This window comes from Hyaena hyaena, unplaced genomic scaffold (assembly GCF_003009895.1).
Source record: "Hyaena hyaena isolate Hyena2069 unplaced genomic scaffold, ASM300989v1 scaffold_18, whole genome shotgun sequence".
In the NCBI taxonomy this organism is placed as follows: Eukaryota; Metazoa; Chordata; class Mammalia; order Carnivora; family Hyaenidae; genus Hyaena; species Hyaena hyaena.
The window spans coordinates 2121802-2142095 of NW_024080649.1; the positions used below are offsets into that span (position 1 = coordinate 2121802).

Below are 20294 nucleotides of genomic sequence, written 5' to 3' on the forward strand. Positions count from 1 at the left end.
CAGCTGTGCAGTGCTGTGGTGGGTGTGCGGCCCCTGTGCGAGCCACTGGCCTCTACTAGGAAACCTCCGGGCCCCTCCTGCCTGATTCCACCCAGGAGGGGCTTCTGGGGTAGAGATGCTGACTTGTGGCTCAGTCCTGGGCCTGAAACACCCTGGCAGGGCCGTCCTTTTCATGTGTCGGGTAATGTTACCAGGGCACATCCATAAGCATCTGCCGTTGGTGTCGTAGCATCACCAGGTACCCAGGACCGGACACCTGGTTTCAGGCTGCTGTTCAGAGGACAGAGAACAGGCTGTCTCACAGCAGTTGCTGAGATGCAGACCAGGAAACCAGCTATCAGGAGGAGGAGCCAGGAGGTAAAGTCTTTTCCTGTGTGCCCCCATTCCACCTTGGAAGTCTGGGGCAGGTGGGTCCCATACAGCCACCCCCCACCCCCCCAGCCTGGGCCTTGCTTTGCTAGGGAAGGCTGTAGAATCCTGAGGAGGCCCCAGCCATACTTCTCCCCACACTTAAGGTGTCCTTCACTGTTTCCTCCCACTTCCAGAGGGAACAGGGCAACAGTAGGAACCCAGGTAGGACCCAGTTTTCTGGCAGTTCAGGGCAGACTTGGCCGATTCCCATCCTGTTGGGGACGCGGCAGGAAAGGTGGGCCCCCCACAGCCTGGCCCCAGCTTGTCGCTCAAATAAGGAAACACCAGCCTTGAGCCTCACAGTTTTATTTTATCCTTGTTATCCATCTTTCTGTTCAGCACCAGTATAGGGGGAAAAGACCTCTCTTTTCAAAATATTTTATCAGGTGTAAAGATTGTTTTTCTTCTAGGGAAGAATCGTCTGGATATATATTTGATAATAATTTTACCAAAACCGTAGGTGTGCTTACCATATAAAACCCCTAATGTCCCATGAGGATACAATACAGAAAAAAATACAGAAATTAAAAAATTGTTTTTTAAAACAGTATTTCTAAATCTCAGCAAGTTAATACAATAGTTAAAAAGCATCAAGATTAATATTCATACTTAAAACTCAAGGTGGTTTGGACAAATGGAAATGACTATTTCCTTCTAGAGCTGACCCCTGCCTCCTGGCTTCTCTGGAGGAGGCTGGGCCTGGGGCGGGCCTGGGGGCCTTGGTCGGGGATTTGAGTGACCCCTGTGTCCACCCCTCCTAGGCCTAGATGCCACAGAATCTGAGATTCTGGTGGTGGTTTCTTCCTTTTTAAAAAATCAAAATGGAAAAGTCTGGCTTGTGCATGGCCCTAGGAGTCCACAGCCTTGATGAAATGTGTGGTTGGGCAGTGGCGGCCTCAATGCTGAAGCTGCGCCAGAGGGAAGTGCGAGGGGAGTTGGGGCACAGGCTGGTCCGGCTCCACATACCAGGGCCAGGCTGGGCAGAGGCGACCTTGTTAGGACAGGAGATGACCGAGGCACAGGGAGGTATGACTTGCCTAAGGCCGCCCCGTGAGTAGGGAGAGAAGCATGTACCCCTGTGCTGTGGCTCCTGGAGAGCTGCCCTGGGAGGGGGGTGGCTCCTCAGAGGGATGCAGGCCGGGCCAGATTTCTCTCCTTCAGGAATCCTGGCCTTTGTCCCCGCTGTTCCCCTGGACACACAGCCGACTTGACGCCTGGGGCCTTGGCTCAGTCTCAGCCATCCAGGCGTCGAGTGTGTTCAGTTGGGCCCTACCTTTGTGAACAGAGATTCCTGGCTGCTCCTGGGAGTGGGGGCCCCATTTGGCTTAGCCCAGACCCTGAAGGCCAGGCCCTTGGAGAGGCACAGCAGAGAGCCCAGGTGGGGTTGTGCCTTCAGTGGTGAGCAGCCCCTCCTGGCTCTGGACTCAGGGTGGGGCTGGGGGCTTGGTCAATGAATGCTCCTGGCAATGAAGCCCTCAGTCCACTGCCCCAGACAAACCAGCGTCCCTGTGTGTATGGTTCTCAGGAGAATCTTCCCCCAGCACAGGGCCTGCCTCTGGCTGGCTCCTTGGCCCCATCTTGGTCCCTCTTGCAGCTCAAGTGGGTGACAAGGCACAGCGTCAGCGCACCGGCACCAGGAAGCTTCTTACATAAGGGTCCTGGTGCACTCCCCAGCCTTGATAGGCAGAGCTGGCTGAGCCAGGTGGGCACAAGGTCAGGGCACTTCAAGGAGGGGAGACCAGTGGGGGGGTTGTCAAGAACAGTCCGAGTTGGAGGGTCCTTGCACAGGAAAACAGACACAGCTCTCCCTTGCGTGACTGGGGAGCATCCCCGGGTATGTTTAAAAAGGCAGGTGGGCAGAGGCAGAGCTGCCGTGGAGTGGGGAGCTGTGGACCTCACCTGGAGGCCCTGCCGTGCCCTGCCCAGGTGCCCAGGGCCAGCAGAGTGGGCGTCTGTGGGCCTGGATGCCAACCAGTACCACTCTGTGCCCCAGGCATGCAGTGGCCCCTGGCCTTCACCCCCCAGTCTACACACGGGTGATGGTGAGGGGACATGCCATTCTGCACCTTGGCTTCCTGTCCCTTCATCCAGGGCCCCGGGTCGCTTTTGAGGATGGGGTTGGGAGGGCAGAGCTGCAGCCCTTCCCAGAGGCAGGCAGACAGTTCCTGAGCTCAGCCAGGGAAAGATTGGTCCCAAACCAGAGAGGTGTCCAGAAGGGAAATGGGAAAGGCAGAGAGAAGGGGATGTGTTGGTTTTGACAGAAGAGAAGCTAGAAGTCTATCATTTGGAAAACCTGAAGCCGCCTGACCCCTTTATGTCATGAGTTCCCCTTCCGATAAAAAAGCGATGCTCTCTCCTCAGATTCCTTTCACCCGCTTTGAAGTCTCTCAGGGGAGCCTCTGGGGCCCTGATTGGCTGGGAGAAGGGGAACCCGAGCAGCATTCTCCCTCACCGTCTACCACAGACCCTCTAAAGTGAAGGGTTGTTTTCTTAACTTTTTCTGTTGTTCTTTTTAAAATGTAATCGCCCTTGAATGCAAGACCCTCGGAATAGCCCAGGCTTGCTGGTAACTGGACATGGCTCTCATGGTCCCTGCTGATTAGCCGTCCAGGCTAGAGGCGGGAGCTGGCGGCCCTGTGCCCAGGAATGCTTCTTTGGCTGGTTCTGATTGTGTTTGGAGTTTGGCCTTGGGTGAGGCCCGAGTGAGGGGTCTGTGTGGCTACGGTGTGGCACGTGACATGCAGGCAGCGTGCATGCGAGGGTGCAGGCATGCGAGACAACGTGGCAGCAGACAAAAATAATGAACCCTGGACGAAGCTTGAGAAGAGATACAAAGAGTACAGAAACCCGGTCCTCATACTAACCCCCGGGTTATAAACTAGGTTGTGCTGTAGATTTGTAGAAAATCACGTTTTGAAAGAATGGCACTGTTGGGAAGCTGTGGCTCCCAAGGCCGTCCTGACCCCTCTGTCCACCATGAGTGCCCAGAGGTGCAGGGCAGCGCTGGTTCCAGCTCACCTGGGACTAACCAAGGCTCCACCCGGGTCACTGCCCTCCTACCCCAGCACCGCTGGTGCTCGCTGGAGGGTACATGGCCAGAGAGGTGCTGCGGCTCAAAGGGTTGGCAGAGGCCCCACTTCTCTGAATGACGTGGCTGGTCTATGCCTCCTCCTCCCCCGCAGACACCATTAGCCTCATGGCCACTGGGAGATGGTCGGTCAGGCCAGACAGCTGGGTGATAAAACTGAATTCTTCCACCTCCTGTTGGGAAGAAGCAGTCCTATTAGATCCAGGGGGCATTCTACAAAGGAGGGGCCTGGAGGGCAGGGGTGGGGCTTCTGGGCAGAGGCTGGGGCTGGGGCTGGGGCTGGCCAGGATCTTCCTGGAGGCAGAGGGGTGGGAGCATCCCATGGGCCCCAACGACTCTGGGACTGACAGATCTCGTTTTCAGGAGAGTTCAGTGACGCTGAGGGGTGCAGGGCACGGGATCCCCTAACTACAGGACTGGCATGGCCTGGCCTGCCCCGCCCCAGACTCACAGCCTTCCAGTCCGGGCACAGCCCCTCCTCTGCGTACAGCATGTAGTCGATGCGCCTGCCGTTGCCCTTCAGCAGGTCCTTGCGCCCCTTCTGGCCTGCCCCAGGGCTTTTGCTGGTCGGGAAGGCCAGGTACTCCCTGCGGCCTTCCTCAGTCTCCAAGACCCTGCTCAACAGACAGGAAGGACAGGAAGTAAGGTGAGCCCCTACGCCGTTCTCCAGAACCCAGATCCTGAGTGTGGAGCCACATTCTAGTCCCTAAGTGAGAGAGAAGCAAGTCAGACCAAACACTGTGTATAAGATCTATTTTCCCTTTGGACCCAAAAAAAAGGACTAGGGTGGAAAGACACTCAGTGTGAACCGGTGCGTTCCTGACTGAGCCATGCCACTCCAGACTCTGTCCCTGTCCACCTTGAGCTTGGCTGTGGCTGAAGTTTGGACATCGCACCATCCAGAGCCTGCAGTGCCAAACTGGGGACAGAAGTGCTCATCCCCTCTGCAGAAAGGGCTTTGCTTAGAGCCGGTAAGGGGGCTGTTTTGGGAAAGGGTCTTTGCAGTGAACCTCAGAGACCCTTCTCTCCTGAAGTCCTCAGACCCCCCTGAGGGAGTGACCATTGTTTCAGGTGGGCAGGGGTGGGGGAGCCAGCCGAGCACCCGGGCCTTCTCCTGGGCCTGGACTCTTGTGTTGGTCTTTCTCTGAGCAGCTGTGCCACCAAACCCCTGAACTGTCCTCTGACACAAGGAGGATTGCTTTGGGCCCTGGGATGCTCTGGGGACCAGGCATGCCAAGAAAGGAACAATTTTGGGGGCACCTGATTTGTTCAGTAGGAAAAGCATGGTGACTCTTGATCTTGAAGTCATAAGTACGACCCCCATGTTGGGTGTAGAGATTACATTAAAAAACAAAACAAACAAAAAAAAACAATGTGGAATGTGGCTGCCATACCATTTCTTAAAGGAAGGAAACATGTGGGTACTGAAATGTGGGTCAGGATTCTCTACAGGATGTGCAAGGGACTCAGGTTGGGTGTTAACAACCTGAATCCAGGCCTTTTGACTTCCTGTCTGTCGTTTCCTTTCTGCCAGGTTTCCTTGGAGCCTGAGTGCTGGTTGGAAACAGCCTTTATGAGAGACGTGCAGAGGCTGATGGACCCTGGACAGATGGGAGGGGCGCCTGGACAGGCTCAGCTAGCAAACATGGGTTTCTACAAGGCCTTTATCAGCCCTGAGATAAATACACTAATGACATGCAGAACATCACTACATCTCAGAAATATAATCCATTACTGTCCTTTGCCTTTGGTAATTAATTCAAGCATCAATGATCTAAGAGTTACTGATAGTCATTTTTTAATCATCTCATAAAAAGATAATTTTCTCAGCATAGGATGATGTTTCAAATTTAGTCTATAATCTAATTAATTGGCTTAAATTAGCTATGAGGAGCCATTGCCATGGCTCTGTGCAGTCTCGGGCTGTGAGTTACAAATTGGTTCTGCTGCTGGTCTCTCAAATGGTCCCTTTATGGAATTCTCATCAGGTTCAAGTATGAAGTTTGGCTGGGATGGAACTGTCTGCGCTTTGAAAATGACTAGTTAGTGTTAGCTCTGCTCCTGTTTTTATTTGCCTGATTGGTGGCTACCAAGGCTCCCTGCAACGGACGCCAACCCCATAGCTCTTCCGCAGGGGTCTAAGAAGCCCTTGGCCTCACCTTGAGAGATTCTGGTCCCTCTCCCTGTGCCTCCAGGCAGGCTGTGGCTCACGGCTGGCAACGCGCTTGTAAAATGAGCCCGGATTCTGGTGCTAATGCAAGAAGTGCCACCTCTAGACCCTCCTCCTAGTTGAAGGCTTCTCCTCAGTCAGGCCAGCCCCTGGGGCATGAGGGTGGCCTGGTCTCCACCCAGTCCCAGCTTTAGTCCCTGAGGCTCTCAGAGGCTTCCTTCCCATGGAACCGTGTTCTCTAGTCTGCCCTGCACAGCCCATCTCTTCACACCAGAGTCAGGGCTCAGTGCTCATTCCAGCCCTGCGATCCACCCACCCCTGCACAACTGCGGTAGCATGGATGCTGGCTGCTTACTTTTGCAGGTTGTCAGGGGTGCACACGTCCTCATCGTAGAGGTTGTCTATGTCCAGCATGGTACCTAGGAACAAGGAGGCAAGAGTGGTCACTGTGGGCAGGGCCCAGCCAGCCTCCAGGAGGGCTGCCTTTGGGGGCAGGAGGTGTGGGTGAGGGCTTCTGCCCCTGCCCCTTGCAGAGAGGTCTTGGGGACAGGTCCTGAAGTCTCTCCGGGAAGCCTGTGGGGGGCCCAGCCTTGGTTCACTGTCCGGTCTCAGCAGGGTGGGCTCAGGCCTTGTAGTGCCCGCCCCCCACCCCATTCCCCCTCGAGGCTCCCATCCCTGCCCCCAGCCCCAGCACACCGATGGCCCACGACTTCTCCTCTCCGGGTCCCAGGCGGCAGGGGTCCTTGTAGTGTGTAAACAGGGAGTGCTGCTGCTCCAGCTTGTCGTCTGTGCACGGAAGGAGAGAAGAGAATGCTGTGGAGTGCAGGGTATCTGTCCTGGAGAGCTGCCTGCTTTCGGTTCTAGTCAGTTCCTCAGGTAATTGCCTCTGCGTGGGGTCTTTGGTCCCAGATGAGCTTGTGGTTCATTTGTCACTGTTTTTCTGTGTCTTGAGAATGCCCCCCCCCTCCCCGGGCGGGGAGCTTTCCTTCTGAGGACAGTGGTCACTGCCCCTCTGGGGCCCCAGGAGACAGTGATCTTGAGGCCTTCCTAGATCTGGTGGGAAACCCTGTGGGGGCTGGCTCATGCTGACCTGGCAGGGACCCCTGCCCTTCACAGACCTGGATGCCCAGGTTGGGTGGAGTGACCCTACAGGGCTTAGAGAGGGAGGCGATCCACCCTGGATTCCAGTTTGTCTTGCCAACCCATGGAGCCAGAGGGCCTTTCTGAGACCCATTGGGAGGAAGGACAGGCACCAGTGGGACCTGACTGGGTGGGACTGCCTCTGACAGCCTTTTCCTGTGTGTACCACATCCGTACCCTGACTCAGGAGGATCACAGGAGCACCCAGCATTTGGAGCTGGTATCAGGCATGTATCTTTGAGGGGACCACAGGGCTACCATTGAGGGGCTGTGTGTTCCATGGTAGGCACTGGTCTCTCCACCCACTCCAGAGTTGCCACCGTTGTCAAGGGTTGCTTTCCTGGTCATGAACAGATAGAAGCAGCTACCACCAAGTGAGGGTACCACCCTCCAGGTAGGACTGTTAGGTCTCCAGCCTTCACTGAGGGCTAAGCCTCAGCTCACAGACCCCGTGTCACTCACTCATCTGTAGTTTCTCCTGGGGCTGGGGCTGGCATGGAAGGAGCCCAAGAGCCAGTGGGCTGGTGCGGAGGAGGGTTCAACACATTAGGTCCTTGGGCCAAGGGAAGCTGAGAGCTGCATAAACTCCCAGGAGGTCCCTGGGATCAGTGTGATCACCAGATTAGTTATTTAAGACAATTATTTAAAAGTTTACCCATGATGAATTTTTAGTCTTTTAGCCTAATGGGTAAAGACATAATTGCCAGGGTTCAAATCCCAGTTCCACCACTTCCTGGCTCTGTGACCTGGGACTAGTTACTCAGCCTATCTGGGTCTCAGCTTACTCTTCCACACCATGTAGATAAATACTGTGCTTACTCTTAGGGCCATTATGAGATTTAAATGAAACAGCCAACCCACAAACAGCTGTTAGAATGCCTGGTACAAAGCAGGAGACAAGTAACAATTTGGTGGGTAGTGTTAGCTAGCTTGCCCACAGTCTTGAGTTTCAGAGGCCCCAAGCCTTCTCCACCAGAGGTTCATTTTTAGGGTACCTCTTTGTCTCCAGCAAGGAGGCCTCTGAGCTTTCTAGGCAGAGCGTGGGCTCTTCTCATTTTAGGACTTCTAGGGGGCACAGAAATCACAGTCTTGCTAATATCCCACCCACATGCTCACAAGGAGCAGGAGATTCTTCAGGCTGCGGAACCCAATCCTTCCCAGTGTGACTGGAGCCCGTGCCACCCCCACCCCCAGTAGCCCACCCGATTGGGGAGGACCACCACCTCACCAGAGGAGCAGTTGTCAAAGTTAAAATCTCCGCAGACGACATCAAACGCCACCAGCTCCTCGGGGTTGGCTGTGCTGGACGAGGAGGTAGATTTTCGGAAATCAGCCAGCCAGTCCTGAAGCAGGTCCAGCTGCTCACACCGGATGGCACTGTCCTCTGTGGGGCAGAACCATAGAGACCAGATGGCAGAGCTGCAGTCAGACCCCAGCCAGGCCCCGGCATCAATCCCAGCCTGCGGTGGGGGGTGGAGTGGGGAGGGGCAGATTCCCACCCCCTGGAAAGCATGGGCCACCAGACCCTACCTGGCAGAGCATGCAGGTGTGTGCAGGAGATGTACCCGACGATTCTTTGGTCCTGAGGTGTGCTTCCCACCTGCACCTGTTGGGGGTGGTGGAAGGCGAGGTATTGATGATGAAGCTTACTAGTCATGACTACTCTTGAGTACAAGCCCATCTCTGTCAGCTCCTGGCTAAACCTGGGCCCAGATAGGAACATGCCATGTCATGCTTACGGAGCTTCTTCATGCTGCACTCTCCCTAGACCTTGGTCTTTGCCTCCTGTTCACCTCCTTCATTGGAGATAAGAGTCCCCAGGGGGTGGAGTGGGGCCAGGGCCTCCAACACAACTCTCTGCCCAAGTACAGATGTCCCTGGTGGGCTTTCTCCACAGGCTGGTGTAATGACATCACAGACAACCTGAAACAGCCCCCAGTGGTGACCCTGATACAAGCCTGAGCCCTTGTCAGGGCTGTGGTTGTGGACATAAGGAAGGGAGGCTGCCCAGCCAGCTGCTCTCCCAGGCCCTCTGTCCATGGCAAGTGGCTGGAGGCTGCAATAGATTACCCCTCCCCCACCAGGCATCCTCCCTTGGGTCATCTGTGGGTGTCTTTCGCCAGAGGCCTCTGGTTGGTTCCCCCTCTTTCTCGCTGGGCTTTCCTCCTACCTGAGCCTCAGCAGTCTTCCCCAAACTTCTTTAATCCATTCCAGAATGGGTTTTGTATGAAGATGAGATTCTGGACCCTGGGAACTCTCCAAGGAAGGTAACTATAGAGGCCAGTCTGGGGTACGAGGCATACATCTGCCTGAACATGACCTTGCCCATCCTCCAGCTAAGAATGGCTTGGACTCACCGCTGCCACCACCGCCACATCACACGCCCTCCACTCAGGCTGGGGAGCTTCCATCTTTCTTTCTGCTGCCAAAGTCAGGTTGGCATTATTCTCCTCCCAATGGGTTTTCACATCATTAAGCATCCTTAGCTTCCTACAGCTCTTCATCTCCTTTCCCAGCCTGGATGGATGCACATCTCTCCTTTCCCAGCTCCCCGGGGAGATGAACATCTGGTTACTTGGTAATGGGCTATACAGCCTGGATTTGGGGCTGTTTATAAACTCGTATGTCCACCATTCACTTCTTGCACATATTTCAGACCCAAACCTCAGCTTTTCAGTACCACCACCCCTGGAAGGTCTTGGGAAATCACACAGCATTGATGCGCTGTGTTGCAAAAACACAACACAGTTTAAAACCACAGTGCCTCCAAAGACCACACGATGGCGCTCTTGCTCCCTGTGTTCCCCAGGCCGTGAGTCTGTTCCCCCTCAATAATAATAATAATAATATAATAATAATAGACTGTGAGCACTAGTGGTTAGTGCTTCCTGGACACTGCCTTGTCAGGGCTTTACAACAGTTACGAAGGTTAAACTAAAATTATACCAGAATTGGCTTGGGGGCATGAAGACTGTCAGCTGAGGCAAGTTCTTATCAGATGTCTGCTGCCCTGCGCCCAGTTCTTCACCCTATTCTCTGCTGCTTTCTCAACTCCTGGTGACTTGGCAGGCTTTTCACCCATTTGATGTCAACCCCTCACTTGCTCTGCACTAGGTGTCACCTGCCTGTGCTGAGACATGGGCAGGGACAGGGGAGGCCCTCCCCTGTGAATACTGGGCCGGAGGGAGGGAAGACATAGTGTGAGGCCATGACTGCCCTTCCCTCAGCCCCTTCCAGCCCCTCCCACTGTCCATCAGCCCGTGCACTGCCAGCAGCCACTTTACTATGTGCTTGGATTGATTGATTCCAGCGTGAGTCCTCGGGAGTTGCAGAGGCTTGTGTTTCTCTTGCAAAAACAAATAATCACACAGATAGGTTGTGTCTGTTAGTCCTGGTGGGCAAAGACTGTCAATAGAGAAGGCACCTAGAATCAGGCTGTCCCAAAGGGGGGCAACAGTGATTCTAGTTCCTTTTCAGGGTGTGACAGCAGCAGGCAAGCACACTTTCCTCAGGTATAGCCATGCCACAGAGTAAATGGGTGGTGGTGGAGGGGAGTGGATACAGATAGAGGGAGCACTGGCTTCCACCTGCAGCCACGGCACAGCACTGCTGCTCTCTGGCCCCTTGGGGGATGGCCTGTCACCTGAAACCTCATTTATTTCACTCCTCCAGGCTGGAGAAACAGGCCTGCTCTCACCAACAAATGAGCTGGGTCTGCCTTGTAGGGGGCTCAACCAGCCCACTTTAATTTCAGTCTCACTAGAGAGACAGCTGGGGACAAAGGCTGAGGAGCCTATGGAGGGAAATATGGCTTGTGCCGGCTATGCTGAGGAAAGCGCCACACAGGTGGTGTGGCCAACCCAGGGCGGGGCCAGGACAAGAGGAGGCCCTGGGGGTGTGGGGTGCTGGAGCTGAGCCCAGGGCAGGTGGAGGGGCCCTGCTGCAGGATGGGCTTCTCCCAGAGGCAGCAGGACATAGGCACCAGGAGTCAGACCTGGGACAGGAGGAGGTTGGTGTTGGGAGGGGAAAGAGAAGCAGAGGAATGGTGGCCTGGGCCTTGGTAGTGCAGCTGGGGATGTGGGGTGGACCCAGATGTATTTAGAAAGTGAAATTAGGAGCCAGGATGGGCTCAGGGCTCAGGGCACAGGGAGGAGTCAAGGCGGGGATGGTGGAACCTGGCCGATGGAGATAGGCAGATGATAAGGGACTGTGTCCAGAGGGCAGCTGGACACAGAGTTGGGGGCTCTGGGGAGAGACCTGGGTTGGGACAAGCCTGAGAACCCTCAGCAAATGGAGTCTGTGGAGTGACTTCCCGGGGGCAGGTGCACAGGTTGGTCATGGTGTGCACTTGGAAATGAAGAGGTCTAGCCAAGTGGGGTCACTCTGCTGTGGGGGCTGCCAACCCTCAGCCTAGGCTGAGAGCTGGGAGGAAGGCAGCTGGCCCAGCCAGGTGCTGCCGGATCTGTGAGGTGGAGAGAAGTTGCAAACTGGGTTTTATCAGAATATCTTGATTTTTCAGGGCTGGCCGACACAGGAGACTTTTTAATTGTGTGGACCAAATCAAACATACCTGCAGACTAGTTTTAGTCTAAGGAGTGGAGGGAGCAGTCTGGACAGGTGACCAAGAGTCTGGAAAGAACTGCCAGAGAGGTAAGAAGAGAGCCCACAGCAGAGGGACGGTCCTAAGGAGACTGTTGTGACCCTGGTGGGCATGGTGGTTGGGGTGGCAAGACCAAGGAGGGAGATGAGGGTGTTTGGGCTGGGGGGCAGCACCAAGGGCAGCACCTAACCTCTGAACCATCTGTGTCTGTGGTAGGGGGGTGGGAGGAAGAGGGTGGGCTCTCTCCCTGAACTTGACAATATATCCCCTCCTCCCCCAAAAAGTCAGTCCGGCTGCTGAGACAAAAATATATCCAAGGAACAGAACACTGATGAACCACATGCCAAAATGGGGAGGTAAGAGGAGTTTGTTCGATTTCCTCTGTGAATGGAGAGTCAAGGACCCCAATCTCTGGGCCTGAAGAGTCACATAAGAACCACTGAGCTCCCTGGAATGGGGTCTGGGTCCTGTGCTGTATCAATTGGCCAAATGTTGTTTCTGAAAAATCTGGAAACACCAAGAGTGGCCTTTGCATAGGAAACAAAAAGTCAACACTCAGAGCATGTCGGGCCCAGTAGAAGATAACGGGTAATGATGACCAAATTACCATGATCTAAAAACTCCTCCAATTGCATCCAAATTAGCAGAAATAATTATGATTCACTTTAATTAGTGACTATGGAAGTGAAGCCTTGGGCTGGTGGGCAGGGTGCCTGGCATGGCAGCTGCATGACAGCCAGAAGGGAGGGGGCACTGGGCCAGTGAGGCTGCAGGCCTCAGTGAACAGGCATTTGCCCCTTAATGGAAAGGGGCCTCTGCCTCCCCCTCTTTATCCCTGCCGTCACTGCCAGCCACCTTTACCGCCAGCACCACAAGAACCCTTCAGGCCTCAATCTCACTCCCCACCCTATGACTGGGCCTTAGGTTGCCCCCACTTTACAGATGGGGAGAGAGGGCTCAGAGATTGAGGAACTTGCCCAAGAGGACCCAGCCAGGTCTTTCTGTGCTTGGACCCTCAACCCTTGTCCCTGAGCTGGACGCCCCCCTGTGCAGCTCCATGAAAGGCCTTGCCTACCCCCAGCCCTCCAGGAGGACCCCCTGGCTGCAGCCCGCCCTTCCCGGTGGCTCTGTGACAGGCTGATGTGCGGCCATTGTGCAGAAGCACAGCCTCCTACCTTGAGAAACAACGCTCCTTTTGAGGCCAGGCCATCGGAGCCGCGCCCATTGGGGTAACAGTGATAGGCCACGTCCATGATGGGGTAGCGGCTGGCAAAGAAGAGGCCGCTGTTGAGACACTTGAAGCTGCAGCAGCCTTGGCAGCCATAGACCCCGACGTCATACAGAATGTACTCGAAGTAGCCATGCAGCTGGGCTTTCAACTTGGAGGCTGCCCGCTTGTCAAACACCTCCTGCAGGCACAGGAAGTCCAGGTTGGCGGGGAAGAAAGCAGAGACCTCGTGGTCAAAGGCCTCGTCTGGGTGGCGCCTCTTGCGCGCGGCTGCCTTCTTCACCCCGGAGGCCTTGTAGGGGAGCTTGCTGTTGGTGGAGCCGGGCTCCCCGCTGCTGCCATCCCGCACCTTCACCAGGGACTCCCTGGAGGCCGAGGGGCTGCCCAGGCTCCCCGAGTCCCCATCCCGCTGACTGTGGTTGGGCGTCTGGCCCCGTGGGCCCCCACTGGCCCCGTTCCTGGCCTGGCCCCCAGGGGCAGAGTCATCAGCTTCAGGGGGCCGGCCCCCCTCCTCGCCTCCTATGCGCACAATGCAGGCGTCCTCAAGGCTACCGCCTTCGGCCGGGTCCCCAGCAGCCGAGCCATTGGCAGCCTCCTCACTGGGGGGACGCCCGCTGTCACCCTTGTATTCCACAGAGGCTGTCCTCTTAATGCTTCCAGGGACGGCCCGGGCCACGCCGTCGCTGCCCTGCGGTGACACCAGACTGCTGAAGCTGGCCGCACTGATGGAGGTGTTGGTGGGCGAATCGATGTAGATTTTGATCTGGGGCCGGCTGGCCCCATTGCGGATTCTCTGCCCGATCTCTTTGGCTCGCGCTTGGGTGTTAAAAACATTGTTGAGCCTGGCCAGCGAGTCAGGGAGGAGGCAGAGGTTGGCAGTGGCAAAGCAGAAGCTTTTGCCAGGACCTGCACCCTTCCATTCACTGAGCAGGGCCGCCCCACCAGCCAGGCCCTTGTCCTCCAGCCGGGAGTAGATGTAGGGTCGGCGGGCAGACTGCAGTGGGGACCAGAGGAGGAACCCAACAAAGGCGAAGGGCAGCGAGGCGACCAGGAGGGCCAGATAGACAGGCGCGAAGAGCACGGTGCAAAGCAGCTGGAGGTAGCACGGGTCATCTGCCTGCTGGCGCTTCTGGCAGGCGACGGGTATGAAGGAGGCCACGAGCCGGTCCAGCAGCCAGTAGCATGGGAAGATGAGGGCCCAGGACACGGCGTGCAGGGCGGACAGACAGCTATTGGGAAAGGGGACCGTGTACAAAACCATCGCAGCTCACTGGGCGCCGCAGCCGGCCCTACTACATGGTGTCCGTGGCGGCGCGGGCACTTTCCTGGGAGGGGTGGGCGAGTGGGGGATGGGGGTCTGTTGGAGGAGGGGTCACCTCCTGGTGAGATGTGTCTCTGAGTGGTCAGTGATGAGTGTTGGCCAGCCGGTCATGATTCACCTCAGTGGGCCATGCTGGGCCACCAAGGCCTGCCGGAGAACCTGTGAGACAGAAGGGAAGGGGGCTTTTATTCTACCTTAGGGAAGCAGGTCAGAAGCTGGGGCCACTGTCTCCCTTCACCCTGGCCCTGCTTCCTCCAACACGAGAAGGAGCATTCTGTTTGCCTGTGTGTGTTTGGTTTTCTTGGAGCAAACAGCTTGGGGACATGACCGCCTCTAACTGACCATCTTGATTTTGTAACTGCTTAAAAACCGACCCAGGATTTTGGAGGGCCCCAGCTCAGTGGGCATTTGGGAGGCAGGCTGGGGGTCCCAGAGGATGGTTGTGCCTGACACTGGCCTGAGCAGCCAGAAGCCCATCAGGAGCCAGGGGTGTGCTTGGAGCAAGTGAGGGGTGACCCTGATTCAGAGGAGCCTCAAACACATCCACTTGTCATTGAGTGTCCTTCAGGCCCAAACAGAGAGAGAGCAAATGGCAGAGATAAGGGGCCAGAGAGTCCTAGGGCAGAGGGCAATGTGGCTGGCAGACCCCTGAGAGGAGGGCCATCCTCACACCCATGCTCTCCCTGGACCCCCAACCACAGCATCAGGCAGACCACTCTTGCGTTCCCACCCCTGGTGACCCACAGCAGAAATCCCTCCCTGACCGGGACCCAGGCACTGCCCGGACCTAACCAACTTCGAGAATGATGCAGCCCCAGGACCCAGCTGAGGGGCCACAGTTGCAGAAATGAGTCCATCCCCGGCCCCTATCCTAGCCAGTGCACCAGCCTCAGACCAGGCCCTAGGATCCCGCCTAGGAGAGATCACTAGGTGCAATTATCACACTGAATGTAGAATCAATAAAGACCAGAGTCTGGAGTGTTTGCCCAGCCTCCAAGGACCGACGGGTGATCATTCTGTGGTGAAGCTGGTATAAGCATAATCCAGAGTGTTTATTACCAGTTCTGTCAAGGGAGTTCATTTCCCGCTCACTGTCTCACTGACCCTGCCCTGGTCACCAGGGGATCTGTGCCCCCCACGCTCCATCTATCCTGGCCTCACAGCCTATCTTCCTGCTGCCTCCCTGGTCACCCCAGCCAGTACCTGGTGTCATCTGGGTCCTGCCTCCCCTCAGTCCCCACATCCTCTCCCCCCCGCCCAAACTCTCCTGGAGCCCCCATGCTGGTCCAGGACTGCATCACAGCTCCACCCACTTTCTTGGCCTCCTATCCATCAGGCCACAGTGGCTGCAGAGACTCATTGTCTGATCTGACCATCCCTTAGATACCTCAAACCCTCTGAAGGTTTGAGGTTGGAGCCTCGCTTGGCCCTAATTTGGCTTCTTGTCTCCTCGCCAGGCCTCTATGTCTGCAGCCCCATCTCCTACTAGGTGGGATGTGGTTTACTGCCCATGCCCTGCCCCTCACCTAACTCACCCCCTTTCTTCTAAGACTCAGCTCAGAAATCACCTCTTCAGAGAGGCCCGTTTTCCCCCTCTTGCCAGGTAGTCTAAGTATGTCCACTGGGGGGTCCTGCCCCCCTCATTCATGGCCGGGTCTCTGCATTTCTAGGTCATAAATGCTCACGGGACATAGCCACCTCCCCAGCAGGCTGGGAGCTTCCTGAAAGAAGGGGCTGCCTTGAGGGCATGGTGGGTCCTGGAGCTGCACCAGCAGAAAGCTCAGAAAATGGGTGGGTGAATGGAGGCCAGTCTGCTCTGCCTCCAGGCCTGAGGTGGAGGGTGGAGGGGGTGCTGAGTTTCGCCGTGTACCTGTCACCCAAGGGCACTCCTGTAGCCGTATCTCCAGGGCTGAGTTAGGGACGAGGTGCTTGTCCCAGACCAGAGCTTAATGTCTAAAGACGAACCTAAGCTGATGTCTATGTCTGGTTCTAGAGAATACAGTTCACGAGGATTTTACTTTCTTCAGGGGAAATCATTTTGAAGCAAACGCAGGAAGGTTACAGTTTGGAGAAGCAGGTGTGTCTAACTCAGACCACAGCTGCCTGGCCAGGAGCCATGGGAAAAGCTCGCCCTCCACCTGTGGGCATTGGGCTCATGGGGCTTTGTCCCATGCTGCAGTCGCAAGGCCTCTCAGGGGCAGGCAGTGAAGTTCACTGTAAAAGATGTGTCCCTCTCCCCTTGGCCTTGGGGCAGGGTTGGGGAAGCTATTTCAGAGGGGATAGGAGGAGACCCTGACATCCTGTCCTGGAGCCCCAGACCAGACAGTGACCTTCACCACTTCCTCCACACCCAGCCTGAGCCCTAGTCTCCAAAGGCCATGCTCTGTGTATGGGGTGTCCTAAGCCTGATGGTCGCTACGTCGGGGTCTGCTGATTCAGAGGTCCTGTGAACTTAGCCAGACTCCTCGGCTGAGACCCTGAGACCAATTTTATGACAGTGGCTGAAACTGGAGGGTTTGTGGCAGGTTTGTTGACCCTCTGTGCACACAGTCTTTAACTCCCAGGAGAGTTGTGTCACCTCTGTGGCCCAAAGCTCGTGGCTCAGTACTTAGACTGGTGGCTGTCCAGAGTTCTCCCATGCCTGCCATCTGACAGACTCGCTTGTTCTTTCTTTAAACTCTCAAGTATTTCATTTGAATTTAACCCGAAACTGGGGCGACAGCCCACGGGCTCCCTCTGAGCTGGTGGGCCTGGCCGCCTTCGGCACAGTGCGCAGGCGCACAGCAGGGCGTGGAGCGGCCGGCTTCAGGCTGGCTGGAGTGAAAGCTGGAGGGGAGGCCACAGGGTCGCGTGCACCCCCTGGACCTAGAGGAGGCGGCAGGTCCTGTCCCTGCAGGTGGGGAGCCTCCCAGCAGCCACTACTTTTGGCACTAAAGTGCTGGGGGTGGGGGTCTAGGCCGGACTGCTGGGGACACTCAGCTACCACCCCCAAAAGTGCATGGAGCAGGCCCACTCCCAGGTCTCCTTAGCTCTTTCTTCCTCTTCTCTGTGGCCTGAGGTCACCAGCCCGCGTGACACCATCCTCACCGAGGACCTATGTACTGCACCCTGTCACCATACCCCTGTCCTCCGTCTCAGGCCACAATGTACACAGTGGTCGAAGGAGCTTCTTAAACAATCTGACTAGATCCTCCCTTTGGTGGTCCCATTGTCTTGGAGGAGAAAGTCCAATCTCCCAGTCTCTGTCTAGGGGCCCTCTGTGCTCCAGCCCCTCTTTCCTTACCTAGCCCCACCCTGGAAGGGTCCCTAGCACCTCAGAGGTAGATGCAGCCCCGCTTTGTCAAAGGGTTCCTGAGAGAAATTCCCAACCCTTCTGTTCTCCCATGTGGCTCATCCCTAACACTGGCCGGGCAGGATAGGGATCTGCCACAATCTGTGACTACTAGCGGGGCCCGGCTCCCTCCCCAGCTGCCCTGTGTTGTGGCCCCAGAAGCCCTTCTAAGCAAGTTCCCTCCCAGCCCTGCCTGCAACAGCAGTGAGCAGCCAGGCCTGATCTTTCTGCCTCCTATGAGCTGGTCCCATGAATGCTGTTCGTCTCCATTCAGGCATCAGGGGGGTTGAGGTGGCTGGCAGCCCAGGGGGCCACAGTGGCATTCCTCTAAGATGTGGCAGATCTGAACATCCCAGCTCTTCACGGTCACCGGGTCTCCCGTCCAGGGCCCCTCCCCTGCCTACTGTCCCTCAGTGCTCGGACAGAAGGAGCCCACAGGTGCTGCCCAGCAGCCCACTCCTGCATGCAGTGCCTGCATCTATGCACAGAAGCTGCTGAAACAGTTGACACAAAAGGAATTCCCACGGATGGAGCCGGTTTCTAAAGCTGTGTGGTTAATTATTTTGTCTCCGTGAAATGAAAGGAGGGCAAACAAACAACAACACATTAATTAGTCTGATCTATGCTTTCCCCATGAAAGAGGGGAGTGGAAGTTAAACTCCAGAGGCTGAGAACTTCCCAGAGAGCCCTAGAAGCCTCCGAGGGTGTGGGTGCTGAGGGGGATGCAGCAGGGCGCCGAGCCTGCATCCCTGGGGCCTTTGTCTTGCCTGCGCTCCCTGGTGGGGCAGGACCTTGTGGGTGGCCCAGCCCAGGCTGTCCCCCAGGGAGGAACGCCTTCCTCACCTCCGTGCCCCAGTTCTCCACCTCCCTGTCCCAGAGCTGGCATCTTTGCCAAGCAGAGTCCACCATGGGCATCTCTGAACAGGGTGACAGGTCCCTCAAAGGCCGCTTGCACTGAACCATAGCCACTCAACCACACACGCTGGATTGCTCTTTCAGGTTCCTATTTCAAAGCAACAATCACTCCTGGGTTTCTCCCCTTAATAAGTCCTGGTGTGCGGGTCCCAGGGTTGCTCAGGATACCCCCTCCCCCACTCCAATACCATGGTCTCCAGAGCTGGGCTTGAGTCCCAGATTCCCTCAGTTCCTCGTAGTGACTCCTCAGCCCTGGGGTCACTGTGGGGGGCTACCTGGTGCCCCAAGGGAGGCTCATGGGAGTCAACCTCTGTCCTAAAAGTGGAGACCTCAGACTTGCCCCCTCACTCTCAGCTGCCCTGCTCAACACTCACTCAGCTTGGGTTGGAGGGTCAGGCTCACGCTGAGCCTGTCTCGTTATCTATGGCATGGGGGTAGCCATACCTGCCTTCCAGGGCTAATCATGAGTATTAATCCTTCCCTCGTCTTCCTTGTAGGACCTCCCTGACCAGTGTGTCCTGGCTGCTCACCCTGACCTGTGGATTCAGTGGATTTTGAAGACTGTACAAGCTGGTTCTGTGTGCTGTGCTGGGGGCAGCCTGAGCCCACCCACCCCCGCCGATCCTCTGATCCTCTAGGCTTCTGAAGAGTGACCGGATATACTTTCAAAGCCTCAGAGACTCACCTGCACTGTTTAGGCAGGAGCTGCTGGCTTTCACGAACGTGCTCCTCTCCCTACAGTGAGGACTGGACGGGGCCTGACTATGACAAGGAGACAGGGCTATAGAGCCAGGGCAGATGGAGGGAGCAGAAAGGTTTGCAGGCTGATCTAGCCAGGAGGGGAAGTTTCCCGGGGAGGTTTGGAGTCCAGATGGGAGAGGAAGAGGTGGTCATTCCTGGGCAGGCACGGGACATTGACAGAGAGGAGCTCTACGTCAGGTTGTTCCTGTGGATTACTGGCATCTGTGGTGACCTGACCCGCAGCTGCTGCCGCACAGGAAGGGGAGACTTGGACTGCTCAGAGGCCCAAGCTAAGCCAAAACTACTCCCCCATATACCTCCTTGAGGACTCAGGGACAGGCTGATCTGCTCTCCCTGGGGGTGAAGGCATCCTCAGGAATAGGACCTGGCCAGGCCTGTCCTGTTTGGTGTTGAAGATTGTGGGGAGGTCCCCAACAGCCACTATGGGTGAGCTGCAATGGGCGGGACCTCTGCTACAGGATACCAAGTGGCGCTGGCACCAGGACAGCCACCCCACTTCCCACCTCCCTGGGAAACGGACCCGGCGGGCACACTGGTACACAAGGCCTGCTGCTCTGGGGCTCTGAGGGTCCCAGGCGAATGCTGACTTTGGATTTGAATTTTCCCTGCAGCAGGAAAGTAAGAAAGCCAGACCAGTCCTGCTGGCCAAGGCCAGCCCTGGCTGCTTGAAGGAAGCCTGAACTGTCTTGAGGGATCTCTGAGCTTTGGAGAACTTTTGGGAAAATTGATGAGGATCGTGAGTTGCCCCAGGTTGGAGGTAGCATGGGACCTGCCCCTCCTTCATATAGACCTTTGCTCTGGTCCTTGGGCCTGCTGAGCCCTCTTTTCCCAGCAGCTGGACTGGGAATCCTGGGGCAGAGGGACCTCCTCCCATCCTCCCTGTATCTACAGGCTCATGTCTAAACAGGCACGGGGCCAAGCCCCAGGTTTCTGCAGTAAAGACCAAGAAGATCACTCCAATCCAATTACCCGAATGTGCTCGCATCCGCCGGCGGCGCCGAGATTGGGCCGGCCCATTTCTGCCTGGATGCCAGCCACACGGGTTGGCATAGCAACATGAGCTCTGAGCTGCTGAAACTTGGAGTCAACTCGTCATTGGGAGGACAGAAAGACTGAAGAGGACACTTTTCAAAGTGATGCGGGTCAGACAAATCCAGGCTAATCCCTGAAAGCCACAGAAATTGGGTCTGGGGTCTGGGGTCTGGCATGAACACGTGTGCCATAGCAGCGACTCCCAGTGACATAGGTGTGCTAGATCCAGTACCTGCCCCCTTCTTTCTGAAGCTCTCCCTCTCTACCCTACACACCCCCAGCTGGCCCTCTAACCA

The 20294-nt window shown here is 56.3% G+C and overlaps 1 protein-coding gene across 1 annotated transcript; it reads right to left on the bottom strand.

Annotated features, from left to right (window-relative positions):
* Nucleotides 1-440: 440 nt before the first annotated feature.
* SMPD3 (sphingomyelin phosphodiesterase 3) lies at nucleotides 441-13925 on the bottom strand. The gene is made up of 7 exons (XM_039221355.1): nucleotides 12585-13925; nucleotides 8340-8415; nucleotides 8038-8193; nucleotides 6366-6455; nucleotides 6025-6088; nucleotides 3951-4113; nucleotides 441-3672 (listed from the first exon to the last, which is right to left on the bottom strand). Exons 1-7 carry the CDS (start codon nucleotides 13896-13898, stop codon nucleotides 3571-3573), a joined length of 1965 nt encoding a protein of 654 aa, XP_039077286.1. The 5' UTR covers nucleotides 13899-13925; the 3' UTR covers nucleotides 441-3570.
* Nucleotides 13926-20294: the final 6369 nt, after the last annotated feature.